Below are 15,810 nucleotides of genomic sequence, written 5' to 3'. Positions count from 1 at the left end.
TAAAAGAAAAGCAAATTTTGTTTCACCACTTAGCTTATATATTTAATATGTATCACTTTGACTTGCTCTTTTTATCATGGGAGTGGAATTTAAAAGGCAAGTCAGTTGGTATACAGAGGTGATCTATACAGATATGAAGTTGTATTGATCAAATCTTACTAAATACTTTTAAAATAAGGGTTGCTATTTAATAAAAAATATGAATTCATGGACAGTATAATGATGACATTTCATTTAACAACTGACTATATGTAGGACACTGGTCCTTTGAAATTATAATACCATATTTTTACTGTACATTTTCTATGTTGAGCTACAAAGATACATACCATTGTGTTACAATTGCCTGCAGTATTCAGCAGTAAAATGCTGTACAGGTTTGTACCGTAGGTATGTAGTAAGCTATACTATCTAGGTTTGTTTAAGTACACTCTGATGTTTTTGCAATAACAAAATTCCCTAAAAACACATTTCCCAGAATGTGTTGCCATCAATAAGTGATGCATGACTATATATTTGCATCAGAAGTAGTTAAGTATTTATTTCAGTATTTTTTAGGTATTGAATAATATTTATTTCACTATATTTTAGAACATCATATTTTCCAAGAAAGGCTAAATTTTTCTTTAAGTTTAATAATGATCTCTTCAATAGAAATGCTTTCCTTCTCTTATGGAACCCTTATTGATGTTTTAAGGTGTGTTGGCCTTCCGTTGACATTAAGGTCAATACCCTGAAACATTACCAATAAAGGTTTCATATGAGAAGTAAGAACGAAAGGTGTTTTTTTCTTAAACGTGAAGGAAAAAATAAGGTGGAAGGAGGAAACAAGGTAAAGGAACCAAGGAAGAGAGACAGTAAACACGCAGGTATCAAGGCAGGAAGGTATGTTCAGAGACCCCGTATTTCTCCTAGTCATTAATTATTAGCCTCAAATGCAGGCTAAGAACTGAATATGCTTCTATATTAGACTAAATAAAATACTTTAAATTCATATCTGGAGGATTTGCTTCTCAAGACTCATTTTCTTTTCAAAATAGTATTTTCAGGTGTATTCCCTACACCTTGATAGTCGATAACAGCTGTTAGCAGACTGCATTTCATAGACCAAATCTGGCTTGCCGTTTGCTTTTGTAAATAAAGTTTTATTACAATGCAGTTGTGTTCACTTGTTTACATAATATATATGACTTCTTTCACACCTTGAGTGCAGAATCAAGAAGTTGTGACAGAAATCATTTATCTCACAAAGCCTAATATATTTACTGATGGTCTCTACAGAAAAAGTTTGCTGACCCCTGGTCCCTACACATCATTAATATTATTTGAATATTTTATATAGTAATGAGAAATGTTCTCGTTAATTATTAGGGTAAAAAGTTATATTTTCTAATTTTTTACTATAATTTTATACTATAATTTGTGTCTGCTTCTGCAAAATATTCTAAGTTTTTTAGCAGTAGAACATATTCTAAGGTGATACCATGTATTAAAAACCATGTAATCTGAAAATTGAATGAGGTCTATGGTCTAGTTAGCAGTGTACCACTCTCAATTTCCTGGTTTTTGACATTGTGCTATAGCTACATAATATGTCACCATTAGAAGAAAGTGAGTGAAAGGTGCACAAAGAGTCTATATTTTTGCACCTTCCTGAATTCATAATTATTTTTAAATAAAAAGTTTTAAAAATATATATAAATTTTTTATGGAGGTGAAATTATGTAAATATTAGGAACTCCCACGCACACACCTGCAAGAGTCCATATCAGAATTCTAGTATCTTTAGATCACTCTAAAGATATTGATAGTCTTATTTACATTTTTTTCACTTAAATTGTTGCATATTCACTAAGTTTGAGATTTCATATAGTAGTTTGATTTTTTTGATGACTAATATGAGTAATCTATTTTTATGTGGCAATTCATTTTCATGAAGTTTTGATTTTTTTAAATTTTTATGTACTTTTAAAATTAGGTATTTATGATGATGATCCTGAAATCATAACACTGGAAAGAAGAGAATTTGGTAAGTTGTGGGCATAAGATTTTATAAAACTAATACAAGTCCAATCTCATCTAAAACTCTTGGGGATATATATGTTTGAAATTTAGAAATCTTTTGGATTTTTGAACAGTAATATGCAACATACTATATATTAAATATTTCTGGTAGAATGTGAGGAAGTGTGCCATAATAAAAATATTTCTGTAACAAAATGTATAAGTATGTATACCAAATAAAAGAAATTTTAAAATCAGTTCAGATCAGGTTTTGATGCCAAGTGACCTTGCTACAAACTTAGAGCAAAACTTCTCAGAGCTTTTTTTATTTTAGAGTTTTAGATAAAAGTATATTTATTTTTGAAGTAGATATAATTTGATCAGCAACTTGTGTGAAAATGGCCATAAAAATTCAGTTCTGCATTTTCCATTGCATTTTAGAAAGTTGTATACCAGCATAGGTTCTTATAGTTTCATCCTTTGTAAAGTAATAATAGGTTTTTTTTTTCTACTTCAAAGGAATCAACTTCATTTTGCTCTATCACAATTGTATTTAATTTAGAAAGCTAAAATTAGACTGGGTGCAGTGGTTCACACCTGTAATCCCAGCACTTTGGGAAGCAGAGGTGGGTGGATCACCTGAGGTCAGGAGTTCGAGACCAGCCTGACCAACACAGTGAAACCCTGTCTCTACTAAAAATACAAAAATAAGCTGGGTGTGGTGGCACACACTTGTAAATCCAGCTATTCGGGAGGCTGAGGCAGGAGAATTGCTTGAACCTAGGAGGTGGAGGCTGCAGTCAGCCAAGATTACAGGCTTGAGCGACCACACCCTGCCAAGGATGGCATTTTAATCTTATTTTTTACAACATCCTGGTGAGCTCCACATACAAAATAGCTGTTCAGTGTGTTACTTTGTTAAAAGCCTTGTACTTGAACATGTTCTAAGTGAGTAGAAAATACATCTTCCCTACATTCTACAAAGAAAATCAAACAATTTGATTCATTTGGATTGTTGACAGAACTAATGCTCATGTCACAAACTGGTAAAATCATAACTCTGTTGTATGAGTTATATGAACCTATATGCTATTCCTGTGTGGTTTGTATTGTCTCTCATTTCCTAGCATATCAATAAGTGTTTTGTAGACCAATAGGTTAGAAAACATTGGAATTACAGGTAGAGGAACTGAACAAAACTTGCAAGCTTACTAATCCATGAGTCTACCTAGAATGAGACTTCACTGGTAGTTATCTTGTATATGAGTTCACACTTTTTCAGATGTGTCACTATGCAGAAAAGCTTAAAAGCCGCTAATAGTTCATATCGAACCCCAAATGGTAGTTCAAGATAAATTGCAGCCACACAACTTCAGAGATAATTCATAAATAATTAACCTTGCTTGATGACAGGAATGAGCAGCAGCATTGTGATAGAGAAGGACCCTCTGGTGAAGCTTTCCCAGGCGTTGTTCTGCTAAAGCTTTGGCAAAATAATCATGTAATAAGCAGTTGGTATCATTCTTTGGCTCTCCAGAAAGCCAACAAGCAAATGCATTGAGCATTCCAGAAAACTGTTGGCAGGACCTTTGCTCTTTTGGTCTGACTGGACCACTTCCACCTATTAGTAACCATTCCTTTGTTTGTGCTTTGTTTTCAGGATTGTACTGGTACCTAGTCATGTTTCATCTCTTGTTATAATTATTCAAAGAAATGTTTCAGGATCTTGATCCCACTTGTTTAAAATTTCTATGAAAAGCTCCGCTCTTCAGCTGATCTGAGTGCAGTGGTCTTGACACCCATTGAGTGGGTAGTTTGCTCAATTTTAATTTTTCAGTGAGAGTTGTGTAAGCTGAACCAGTTGAAATGTCTGTGGTGTCGGCTGTTGCTTCCACTGTTAATCATCAGTTATCTTCAATTAGGGCACAAATAAGATTAATTGTTTCCTCACAAATGAGCGTGGGTAGTCTGCCGCTGAAAGCTTCATCTTCAGCATTGTCTCATACGTTCTTAAAATGAGTTATCCATTTGTAAACTACTGATTTTTGGGGGGCATTGTCCCTATAAACGTTTCACAAAGTATCAGTGATTCACCATTCTTCTGCAGAAATTTCATCATAAATTTGATGTTTATTCTTGCCTCAACTTTAGCAGAACTCGTGTTGTTCTGAAAAAGGGATCTTTTGAAACTGCCTTATCCTTCCTAGTGCCTCAAACTAAATCCTGTTAAAACATATTATAGGAAGTTAGTATGAGTTTCATTTGGTGCAAAAACAATTTTAAAATGCACATTTTCCATGAACTTTTTGAAGTCCCTTTGTATTTGCCACCTTTCCATCTGATCTCAATACTCTTCATATTACTGGGCTAAGACAGGATGATCTGAAGGTTTTAGTTGGAGAAACAGAAAAAAGATGGCAAGCGTGGATAATAGTATCAATTCATACTTATATAAATACCACATTAGCTTCTTGGTTATGTGTCTCTTTCTATTACCAGTTGTTTCTATTGGTTTGAGTTACTTAGTCTTGTTTTTTATAAAAATAACTATTAAAAATAGTTATAGAGTTATTTCAAAGTTATGTATGTTCTCTTCTTTTAGTGAGGAGTTATGTTTTTTTTCTGGCTAGAGCCACTAACAATCTCAAATGAGCTTTATCCAAACAGAGATTGAAATGTTTCATAACCGAGTTTTAGATCTTGACAGGACTAGTCACTTAACAATTCATCCTTCCTTAGATGTGCCCTGAACTTCATTTTTGTCCCTCTAGCCTTATGAATCTATTGAAAACTCTGTTAAATTTCTTGCTTGTCAACTATCTTTTGTAAAAGTGGCAAGCACTGCCTCTCTGATTTCCACCTCCTCCCATCCTTGACCCCCTAATGCTTCACTGCGTCGTGAACTGTCTGATGCTTTCAACAGAAGTCTTTTATACTTTGTCCAGTTTTCCAGTTGTTTGTAGTGGAGAGTTCATCCAAATTGCATAGTTCACTTTTACCAGGAATGTAGCTCCAAAATGTTCAACTATAGTACAGAAAAGAAAATGTGCTTAATAAATTCCACTTCCAAAGCTTTAAAAATGTTCTCATTCTTCCCGTTAAATATGGTGCATATTATCCCTTTATATGTCACAGTATGGTAGTAGATTAATCATTATAAAAAGTTCTAGATATTATTTGCAAATCTTAGAACATGTCACATGTGTACTAATCATTCTGAATACATCCACATAATACAGGCATCCTTTTGAAGACAGCTTGAGAAAGAGGAACTCAAAATATGTGTACTTTTTCTTACATTTTGCTTTGCTGACAGAAGCTATTAACTGTAGTTGGATGTATATTAATAGACAGGAGCTGTAGTTGTATAGTTTAGAAGGGGAAAATTGCATTTTGAAATGCAGTTATTTTATTCTGGGTCACTGTTACACGTAACATTCCATTGAGCTGTGATGATAAAGTATTAAAACTTATTACTCAGCAATAAGCAAGAAATTGGCAAATATAAGAAGTGCTCTGTGGACACAAAGTACAGGTGTACCTCATTTTATTACACTTTGCTTTATTGCACTTCACAGATACTGCCTTTTTTTCTTTTTTCTTTTTGACTAACAAAGTTTATTGAGTATTTATAGTTGATACCTATATATTCTTACATAAAGATTTATCTTTTTTATTGCTTAATATGTGTAATTTTTTATTTTGCTCTTTTTAAAATAATACTAATTATAATCATACAATTATAATTATTAATTATAATAATACTTCTAAGTTCTGGGGTACATGTGCAGAACATGCAGGTTTGTTACATAGGTATATGTAACACCACGTGCCATGCTGGTTTGCTGCATCCATCACCCTGTCATCTATGTTAGGTATTTCTCATAATGCTATCTCTCCCTAGCTCCCCACCCCACTAGCTCTCCACCCCCCGACAGGCCCCAATATGTGATATTCCCCTCCCTGTGTCCATGTGGTCTCATCATTTCAACACCCACTTATGAGGAGAACATGTGGTGTTTGGTTTTCTGTTCTTGTGTCAGTTTGCTGAGAATGATGGTTTCCAGCTTCCATGTCCCTGCAAAGAACATGAACTCATCCTTTTTTAATGGCTGCATAGTATTCCATGGTGTCTATGTGCCACATTTTCTTTATCCTTCTATCATTGATGGGCATTTGGGTTGGTTCCAAGTCTTTGCTATTGTGAACAGTGCCTCTATGAACATACGTATGCATGTGTCTTTTTAATAGAATGATTTATATTTCTTTGGGTATATAACCGGCAATGGGATTCATGGGTCAAATTGCATTTCTATTTCCAGATCCCCAAGGAATCGCCACACTGTCTTCCACAATGGTTGAACTAATTTACACTCCCACCAACAGTATAAAGGTGTTCCTATATCTCTACTTCCTCTCCAGCATCTGTTGTGTCCAGATTTTTTAATGATCACCATTCTAACTGGCATGAGATGGTATCTCAATGTGGTTTTGATTTGCATTTCTCTAATGACCATGATAATGAGCATTTTTTCATATGTTTGATGGCTGCATAAATGTCTTCTTTTGAAAAGTGTCTGTTCATATCCTTCACCCACTTTTAGATGGGGTTGTTTTTTTCTTGTAAATTTGTTTTAGTTTTTTGTAGATTCTGGATATTAGCCCTTTGTCAGATAGGTAGCTTGCAAAAATGTTTTCCCATTCTGTTGGTTGCTGGTTCACTCTAATGATAGCTTCTTTTGCTGTGCAGAAGCTCTTTAGATTAATTATATCTCATTTGTCAATTTTGGCTTTTGTTGCCATTGCTTTTGGTGTTTTAGTCATGAAGTCCTTGCCCATGCCTATGTCCTGAATGGTATTGCCTAGGTATTCTTGTAGTATTTTTATGGTGTTAGGTCTAATGTTTACATCTTTAATCAGTCGGGAGTTAATTTTTGTATAAGGTGTAAGGAAAGGATCCAGTTTCAGCTTTCTGCATATGGCTAGCCAGTTTTCCCAACACCATTTCTTAAATAGGAAATCCTTTCCCCATTGCTTGTTTTTGTCAGGTTTGTCAGAGATCAGATGGTTGTAGATGTGTTGCATTATTTCTGAGGCCTCTGTTCTGTTCCATTGGTCTATATCTCCGTTTTGGTGCTAATACCATGCTGTTTTGATTACTGCAGCCTTGTAGTATAGTTTGAAGTCAGGTAGTGTGATGCCTCCAGCTTTATGTTTTTAGTTTAGGATTGTATTGGGTATGCCAGCTCTTTTCTGGTTCCATGTGGAATTTAAGGTATGTTTTACCAGTTCTGTGAAGAAAGTCAATGGTAGCTTGATGGGGATAGCATTGAATCTGTAAATTACTTTGGGCAGTACGGCCATTTTCCTGATACTGATTCTTCCTAACCATGAGCATGGAATGTTTTTCCATTTGTTTGTGTCCTCTCTTATTTCTTTGAGCAGTGGTTTGGAGTTCTCCTTGAAGAGTTCCTTCACATCCCTTGTTAGTTGTATTCATACATATTTTATTCTCTTTGTAGCAATTGTGAATCAGAGTTCACTCGTGATTTGACTCTCTGTCTATTATTGGTGTATAGGAATGCTTGTGATTTTTACACATTGATTTTGAGTCCTGAGCTTTTGCTGAAGTTGCTTATCAGCTTAAGTTTTTGGGCTGAGCCTATGGGGTCTTCTAAATATACAATCATGTCATCTGCAAATAGAGACAATTTGACTTCCTCTTTTCCTAATTGAATACCCTTTATTTCTTTTTCTTGCCTGATTGCCTTGACCAGAACTTCAAATACTATGTTGAATAGGGGTGGTGAGGAAGGGCATCCTTGTCTTGTGCCAGTTTTCAAAGGGAATGCTTCCAGTTTTTGCTCATTCAATATTATATTGACTGTGGGTTTGTTATAAACAGCTCTTATTATTTTAGATACTTTCCATCAATATGTAGTTTATTACGTTTTTAGCATAAAACAAAATAATTTTGTTGAAGGCATTGTCTGCATCTATTGAGATAATCATAGATGTTTTTGTGTTTGGTTCTGTTTATGTAATGGATTATATTTACAGATAGACGTATGTTGAACCAGCCTTGCATCCCAGGGATGAAACCGACTTGATTGTGATGGATAAGCTTTTTGATGTGCTGTTGGATTTGGTTTGCCAGTATTGAGGATTTTCACATCAATGTTCATTATGGATATTGGCCTGAAATTTTCTTTTTTAGTCATGTCTCTACCAGGTTTTGGTATCGGGATGATGTTGTTCTCATAAAATGAGTTAGGGAGGATTCCCTCTTTTTGTATTGTTTGGAATAGTTTCAGAAGGAATGGTACCAGCTCTTCTTTGTACCTCTGGTAGAATTTGGCTGTGAACCTGTCTGGTCCTAGACTGTTTTTTTGGTTGGTAGGCTATTAATTCCTCCCTCAACTTCAGACCTTGTTATTGGTCTATTTAGGGATTCAGCTTCTTCCTTGTTTAGTCTTAGAAGGATGGAAGTGTCCAGGAATTTATCCATTTCTTCTATATTTACTGGTTTTTTGCATAGAGGTGTTTGTAGTATTCTCTAATGATAATTTGTATTTCTGTGGGATGGGTAGTGATGTCCCCTTTATCTTTTTATATTGCATTTATTTGATTCTTCTCTCTTTTCTACTTTATTAGTCTGGCTAGTGATCTGTTTTGTTGATCTTTTCAAAAGACCAGCTCCTGGATTCATTGTTGTTGTTTTTTTTCTGAAGGTTTTTTTGTGTCTCTGTCTCTTTCAGTTCTACTCTGATCTTAATTATTTCTTGTCTTCTGCTAGCTTTTGAATTTGTTTGATCTTGATCCTCTAGTTTTTTTAATCTTGACATTAAGATGTCAATTTTAGATCTTTCCTCGCTTCTCATTTGGGCATTTAGTGCTATAAATTTCCCTCTAGACACTGCTTTAAATGTGTCCCAGAGATTTTGGTAAATTGTGTCTTCGTTCTCATTGGTTTTGAAGAGCATCTTTATTTCTGCCTTCATTTCATTATTTATCCAGTAGTCATTCAGGAGGAGGTTGTTCAGTTTTCATGTAGTTGTTCAGTTTGAGTGAGTTTCTTAATCCTGAGTTCTAATTTGATTGCACTGTGTTCTGAGAAACTTTTATGATTTCTGTTCTTTTGCATTTGCTGAGAAGCGTTTTACTTGCAGTTTTGTGGTCAGTTTTAGAATACGTGTGATGTGATGCTGAGAAGAATGTATATTTTGTGGTTTTGGGGTTGAGAGTTCTGTAGATGTCTATTAGGTACACTTGGTTCAGATCTGAGTTCAAGTCCTGGATATCCTTATTAATTTTCTGTTCTGTTGATCTGTTTAATATTGACAGTGGAGTTTTAAAGTCTCGCACTGTTAATATGTGGGAGTCTTAAGTCTCTTTGTAGGTCATTATGAACTTGCTTTATGTATCTAGGTGCTCCTATATTGGGTACATATATATTTAGCATAGTTAGCTCTTCTTGTTACATTGATCCCTTTATCATTGTGTAATGCCATTTTTGGTCTCTTTTGATCTTTGTTGATTTAAAGTCTGTTTTATCAGAGACTAAGATTGTAATCCCTGCTTTCGTTTTGCTCTCCATTTGCTTGATAAATCTTCCTCCATCCTTTCATTTTGAGCTGATATGTATCTTTGCTCGTGAGATGGGTGTCCTGAATATAGCACACCAAATGGGTATTGACTCTTTATCCAATTTGCCCATCTGTGTCTTTTGATTGGGGCATTTAGCCCATTTGTATTTAAGGTTAATGTTGTTATGTGTGAATTTGATCCTGCCATTTTGATGCTAGCTGGTTGTTTTGCCTGTTAGTTGATGTCGTTTTTTCATAGTGTTGATGGTCTTTACAGTTTGGTATGTTTTTGCAGTGGCTGGTACTGGTTGTTCCTTTCCTTGTTTAGTGCTTCCTTCAGGAGCTCTTCTAAGGCAGGCCTGGTGATGAGAAAATCTCTCAGCAGTTGCTTGTCCATAAAGGATTTTATTTCTCCTTTGATTTTGAAGCTTAGTTTGGCTGGATATGAAATTCTGGGTTGAAAGTTCTTTTCTTTAAAGGTGTTGAATATCTTTTGGCTTTTGGGGTTTCTGCAGAGATATCCACTGTGAGTCTGATGGGCTTCCCTTTGTGGATAACCCAACCTTTCTCTCTGGCTGCCCTTAGCATTCTTTCTGTCATTTCAACCCTGGTGAATCTGACGATTATATGTCTTGGGGTTGCTCTTCTTGAGGAATATCTTTGTGGTGTTCTCTGTGTTTCCTGTATTTGAGTGTTGGCCTCTCTTGCTAGGTTGGGGAAGTTCTCCTGCATAATATCCTGAAGAGTATTTTCCAGCTTGGTTTCATTCTCCCCATTACTTTCAGGTACACCAATCAAACATAGATTCGGTCTTTTCACATAATCCCATATTTCTTGAAGGATTTGTTCATTTCATTTCATTCTTTTTTCTCTAATCTTGCCTTCTTGCTTCATTTCATTGAGTTGATCTTCAGTCTCTGATATCCTTTCTTCTGCTTGATCGATTCGGCTATTGAAACTTGTGTATACTTCATGAAGTTCTCATGCTGTGTTTTTCAGCTCCATCAAGTCATTTGTGTTCTTCTCTATGCTGATTATTGAAGTTAGCATTTCATTTAACCTTTTTTCAAGGTTCTTAACTTCCTTGCATTGGGTTAGAACATGCTTCTTTAGCTCAGAGAAGTTTGTTATTACTCACCTTCTGAAGTCTGCTTCTCTCAATTTGTCACACTCATTCTCCATCCAGTTTTGTTCCCTTGCTGGTGAGGAGTTGTGATGCCTTGGAGGAGGAGAGGCATTCTGATTTTTGGAGAATTCAGCCTTTTTTGCATTGGTTTCTTCCCATCATCATGGATTTATCTACCTTTGGTCTTTGAAGTTGGTGACCTCTGGATTGGGTCTCTTGAGTGGATGTCCTTTCTGTTGATGTTAAAACTATTTCTTTCCATTTGTTAGTTTTCCTTCTAACATTCAGGCCCCTCTGCTGCAGGTCTGCTGGAGTTTTGCTGGTGCTTCACTCCACACCCTGCTTGCCTGGGAATCACTAGTGGGGGCTCAAAACGGCAAAGATTGTTGTCTGTTCCTTCCTCTGGTAGCTTCATCCCAGAGTTGTACTTGCCAGATGCCAGCCAGAGCTCTCCTATATGAGGTGTCTGTCAGCCCCTGCTGGGAGGTGTCTCCCTGTCAGGATACACGGGGGTTAGGGAGCCGCTTGAGGAGGCAGTCTGTCCCTTATTTGAGCTCAAGCACTGTGCTAGGAGATCCATTGCTCCCTTCAGAGCTGTCTGGCAGAGATGCTGAAGTCTGCTGAAGCTGAACCCACAACTGCCCCTTTTCCCAGGTGCTCTGTCCCAGGAAGGTGAGGGCTTTAGTTATAAATCCCTGAAGGGCTGCTGCCTTTTTTCAGAGATGCCCTGCCCAGCAAGAAGGAAGACTGGTGACAGTCTGCCTGCAGAGGCCTTGCTGAGCTGCCACAGGCTCTGTCCAGCTGCTCTGTAAACTTCCCAGGACTTTGTTTACACAGCGAGGTTAAAACTGCCTACCCAAGCCTCAGCAATTGGGGATGCCCCTCCCCTCACTGAGCTTGAATGTCCCAGGTTGAGCTCAGACTGCTGTGCTGGCTGCAAGAATTTCAAACCAGTGGATCTTAGCTTGCTGGTCTTCATCAGGGTGGGACCCGCCGAGCCAGATCACTTGGCTCCCTGACTTCAGCCCCCTTTTTCCAGGGAGTGAACAGTTATGTCTCACTGGTGTTCCACGTGCCACTGGGATATGAAAAGAAAAACCTGCTGCAGCTAAAACACCCTCCCAGTTTGCTGGAAACCCAGGGTGCTGGTGTTGTAGGCATCAGAGGGAATCTCCTGGTCTGTGGGTTGTGAAGACCATGGGAAAAGCTCAGTATCTGAGCCAGAGTGCCAGAGTGTCAGGGAAAGTCCCTAATGGTTTCCCTTGGCTAGGAGAGGGAGTTCTCTGGTCCCTTGCACCTCCCAGGTGAGGCAACGCCCCACCCTGCTTCAGCTTGCCCTCCTTGGGCTATACCCTCTGTCTAGTCATTCCCAGTGAGATGAACTTGGTATCTCGGTTGGAAATGTGGAGATCTCCCCTCTTCTACATCGCTCTCACTGGAAACTGTGCACCAGAGCTGTTCCTATTTTGCCATCTTGGCAGAAATCCCCTTTTCTTTATAAATTGAAGGTTTTTAGCAACCCTGCATCAAGCAAGTTTATCAGCTCAACATGTTTTCAGTATCATGTTTTCACTTTATGTCTCTGTGGAAGCTAAGATAGATTTTGGTATCTCAACTTTTTCATTATTATTCTCTCTGTAATCGTGATCTGTATTCAGTGATCTTTACTATTGTAATTGTCTTAGAGTACCACCGACTGTGCCCATAGGATGGCAGGCTTAATTTTTGTGTGTATTCTTACTGCTCCTCCTTCCTTCTCCTTCTCTCCCTCTTCTTGGGCCTCCCTACTCCCTGACATACATTACTGAAATTAAGCCAATTATTAACTACATTGGCTCTAAGTATTCAAGTGGAAGTGATGCATGTCTCTCATTTAAAATCAAAAGCTAGAAGTGATTAAGCTTAGTGAGGGAGGCATATCGAAAGCCAGGATAGGCTTAAAAGGTAGGCCTCTTTTTCTAGTTAAATTGTAAATGCAAAGGAAAAGTTCTTCATAGAAAGTAAACATGCTACTCCAGTGAACACACGAATCATAAGAACACAAAACAACTATATTGCTAACATGGAAAATGTCTTAGTGGTCTGGGTAGATCAAATCATCCACGACATCCCCTTAAGCGAAAGCCTAACCAAAGAAAGGCCCTGATTCTTTTCAATTTTATGAAGGCTCCCATAAAATTGAGAGAGATGGGAAAGCTGTAGAAGAAAATTTTGAAGCTAAAAGAGATTGGTTCACGAGGTTTAAGGAAAACAGCCATTTCGTTAACATCAAAGTGCAAGATGAAGCAGCAAGTGCTGACATAGAAGCTGCAGCAGGTTTTCCAGAAGATCTAGCTAAGATCACTGATGAAGGTGGCTACACTAAACAACAAATTCTTAATGTAAATGAGACAGCCTTCTATTGGAAGAAGATGCTAGCTAGAACTTTCATAGCTAAAGAGAAGTCAAAGCCAAGCTTCAGTGGATGGGCTGACTCTTGTTAGGGGTCAGTGAAGCTGATGACCTTAGGTTGAAACCAGTGTTCATTTTAGAAAAAGTCTTAGGGCCCTTAAGAATTAGGCTAAATCTGCTCTCTATAAATGTAACAACAAAGGCTGGATGACAGCACATTGTTTTATGAGTATTTTAAGCTTTCTGTTGAGACCTGCTCCTCAGGGAAAAAGATTCCTTTGAAAATATTAGTGCTTATTGATGATGAGCCTCATTACCCAAGAGCTCTGATAGAGATGTACAAGGAGAATAATGTTTTTTTTCATGCCTGCTAACACAAATCTATTCTGTGGCCCATAAATCAAGGAGTAATTTAGACTTTCAAGTCATATTATCTCAGAAATATATTTCATAAGGCTCTACCTGCCGTAAGTGGTGATTCCTCTGATGGATCCAGGCAAAGTAAATTGGAAACCTTCTGGAAAAGAGTCACCATTCTAGTGTCATGCAGTCAGAATATCAGTGCTACATGAGTTGGGAAGAAGTTCATTCCAGCCTTCATGGATGACTTTGAGGGGTTCAAAGCTTCAGTGGAGGAAGTAACTGCAGATGTGATAGAAACAGCAAAAGAACTAGAATTAGAAGTGGAGCCTGATTATGTGACTGAATTGCTGCAATCTCATTATTAAACGGTGTGGTGAGGAGTTGCTTCTTATGGATGAGCAGAGAAAGTGGTTTCCTGAGATGGAACCTACTCCTGGTGAAGATCCTGTAAACAATGTTGACATGACAACAAACTATTTAGAATATTACATGAACTTGGTTGATAAAGCAGCAGTAGGATTTGAGTCCAATTTTGACTCCAGTTTTGAAAGAAGTTCTGTGGGTCAAATGCTATCAAACAGCATTACATGCTTCAGAGAAAATCTTTTAGGAAAGTAAACATCAGTCAATGTGGCAAACATCATTGTCGTCTTATTTTAAGAAATTGCCACAGCCACCCCAACTTTACACAACTACCACCCTGATCAGTCAGCATCCATCAACATCATGACATATATGACTTGCTGAAAGTTTCAAATGACTGTTAGTGTTAGCATTTTCTACCAATAATGTTATTTTTTGTTCCTTGGTTTGTTTGGATTTGTTTTTTGTTTTGTTTTGTTTTTTGTTTTGTTTTTTAACAGATAGGGTCTTATTCTGTCACCCCAGCTGGAGAGTGCAGCAGCAGAATTATAGCTCACCACAGCCTCAAACTCCTGGGCTCAAGCGATCCTGCTACCTCAGTCTCCTGACTAGCTGAGACTGCAGGCATGTGTCATCATTCCCAGCTATATTTATAGAGACAGGGTCTTGCTGTGTTGCCCAGGATGGACTCAAATTCGTGGGCTCAAGTGATCCTCCTGCCTCAGCCTCCCAAAGTGCTGGGAGGACAAGCATGAGCCACTGTGTCTAGCCTATTTTTTAATTAAGGTATATACTTTTTTTAAAAAGACATAATGTTGTTACACACTTAATAGACTATAGTATGGTGTAAATACAACTTTTATATGAACTAGAAAACCAAAAAAATTGTGTGACTCCTTGATAGTGATACTTGCTATGTTGCGATTTGGAACCAAACCCTTAATATTTTGAGGTATGCCTGATACCAGGGTAGGGGACAGTTTTAACCACAAGCAAGGTATTGTGTCAGATACCATTCAGATTTGTTTTATAGCATATTTTTATTTAAAACTTATGAACAGTAATACCTTGTGTAATTATTGCTTATTTTTATATATAAATTATTGTTTATAGCTAATATAATTCTTTATTTCATTAAAGTTTACATTAATTCTATTAATATTTTTACCTAAATTTGTACTGGTTTGTGGTTGAAACCAATATGGCAATTTTTTCAACCACCTCTGTAGAATAGTCTATTTGTCAGACTTTGAAAACATTGCCAAAGAACAGCCAATAGTCCTGATTTATACACTTTGCCCGTAATGTGTAGATTAACTGTTTTCCCACAGGTCTGCCTTATACTTGAAATGTACGTGAACGCTGAATCCTGCACCTGTTTCTAATAAGCCTGAATTATTTGCACCATATTTAGAATACCATATGTGATTTAATGTCTTACTATAATTTCTGAAATTTTTATTTTAAAATAACTATAACATGGAATTACATGGAAATCCTTCAACCAAAAGCAAATTACCTTCGCCTTTTTTATCTTGACTGTGAAAGCACATTTTTACAGTGCTAAATTCTTTGAGTAAAATTGTTGGCTTGCATCAGGTCATTTTACAGATAAATAGGTAGATATTGTATGTTGTTCAGATCTATAATTTTCGCAAAGATGTATTAATGTTTTGAGTTTTTAGAAAAACCTCAGTCTTTTCAAACAAAATGATTTTCCACAGTAAATGTCTTATTTAGGGCTTAGATTAAATTTAATCCCCACTGTATTATGTAGGTCTCTTATTTGATTGTTTCAGAGTTTAAAGTAGCTATCAGAATTGTCTAAACATACTTAACCTATGCTGCATATAATAGAAGAGCTTAAATCTCGGTCACTCTCACTGTTTCTCTTATTTCTCTTATCCACACAAACTCTTACATGAGGTTTGGCCGTCTCTTTTTACAACTTTATGGCCATATTTATCTTGCAGTTTG

General features: G+C 36.9%; 1 protein-coding gene across 1 annotated transcript in view; it reads left to right on the top strand.

Annotated features, from left to right (window-relative positions):
* The window catches only part of DNAJC10 (DnaJ heat shock protein family (Hsp40) member C10), a 55,526-nt gene that overhangs the window by 4,516 nt on the left and 35,200 nt on the right, over nt 1-15,810 (top strand). Inside the window, exon 5 of the mRNA XM_003921795.4 lies at nt 1,979-2,029. Within this exon, the coding sequence (XP_003921844.1) occupies nt 1,979-2,029 (51 nt within the window). The remainder of the gene's footprint in view (nt 1-1,978; nt 2,030-15,810) is intronic.

The sequence above is a fragment of the Saimiri boliviensis genome, chromosome 5, assembly GCF_048565385.1.
Source record: "Saimiri boliviensis isolate mSaiBol1 chromosome 5, mSaiBol1.pri, whole genome shotgun sequence".
NCBI classification, from domain to species: Eukaryota; Metazoa; Chordata; class Mammalia; order Primates; family Cebidae; genus Saimiri; species Saimiri boliviensis.
This window is presented reverse-complemented; position numbering and strand designations above follow the sequence as displayed.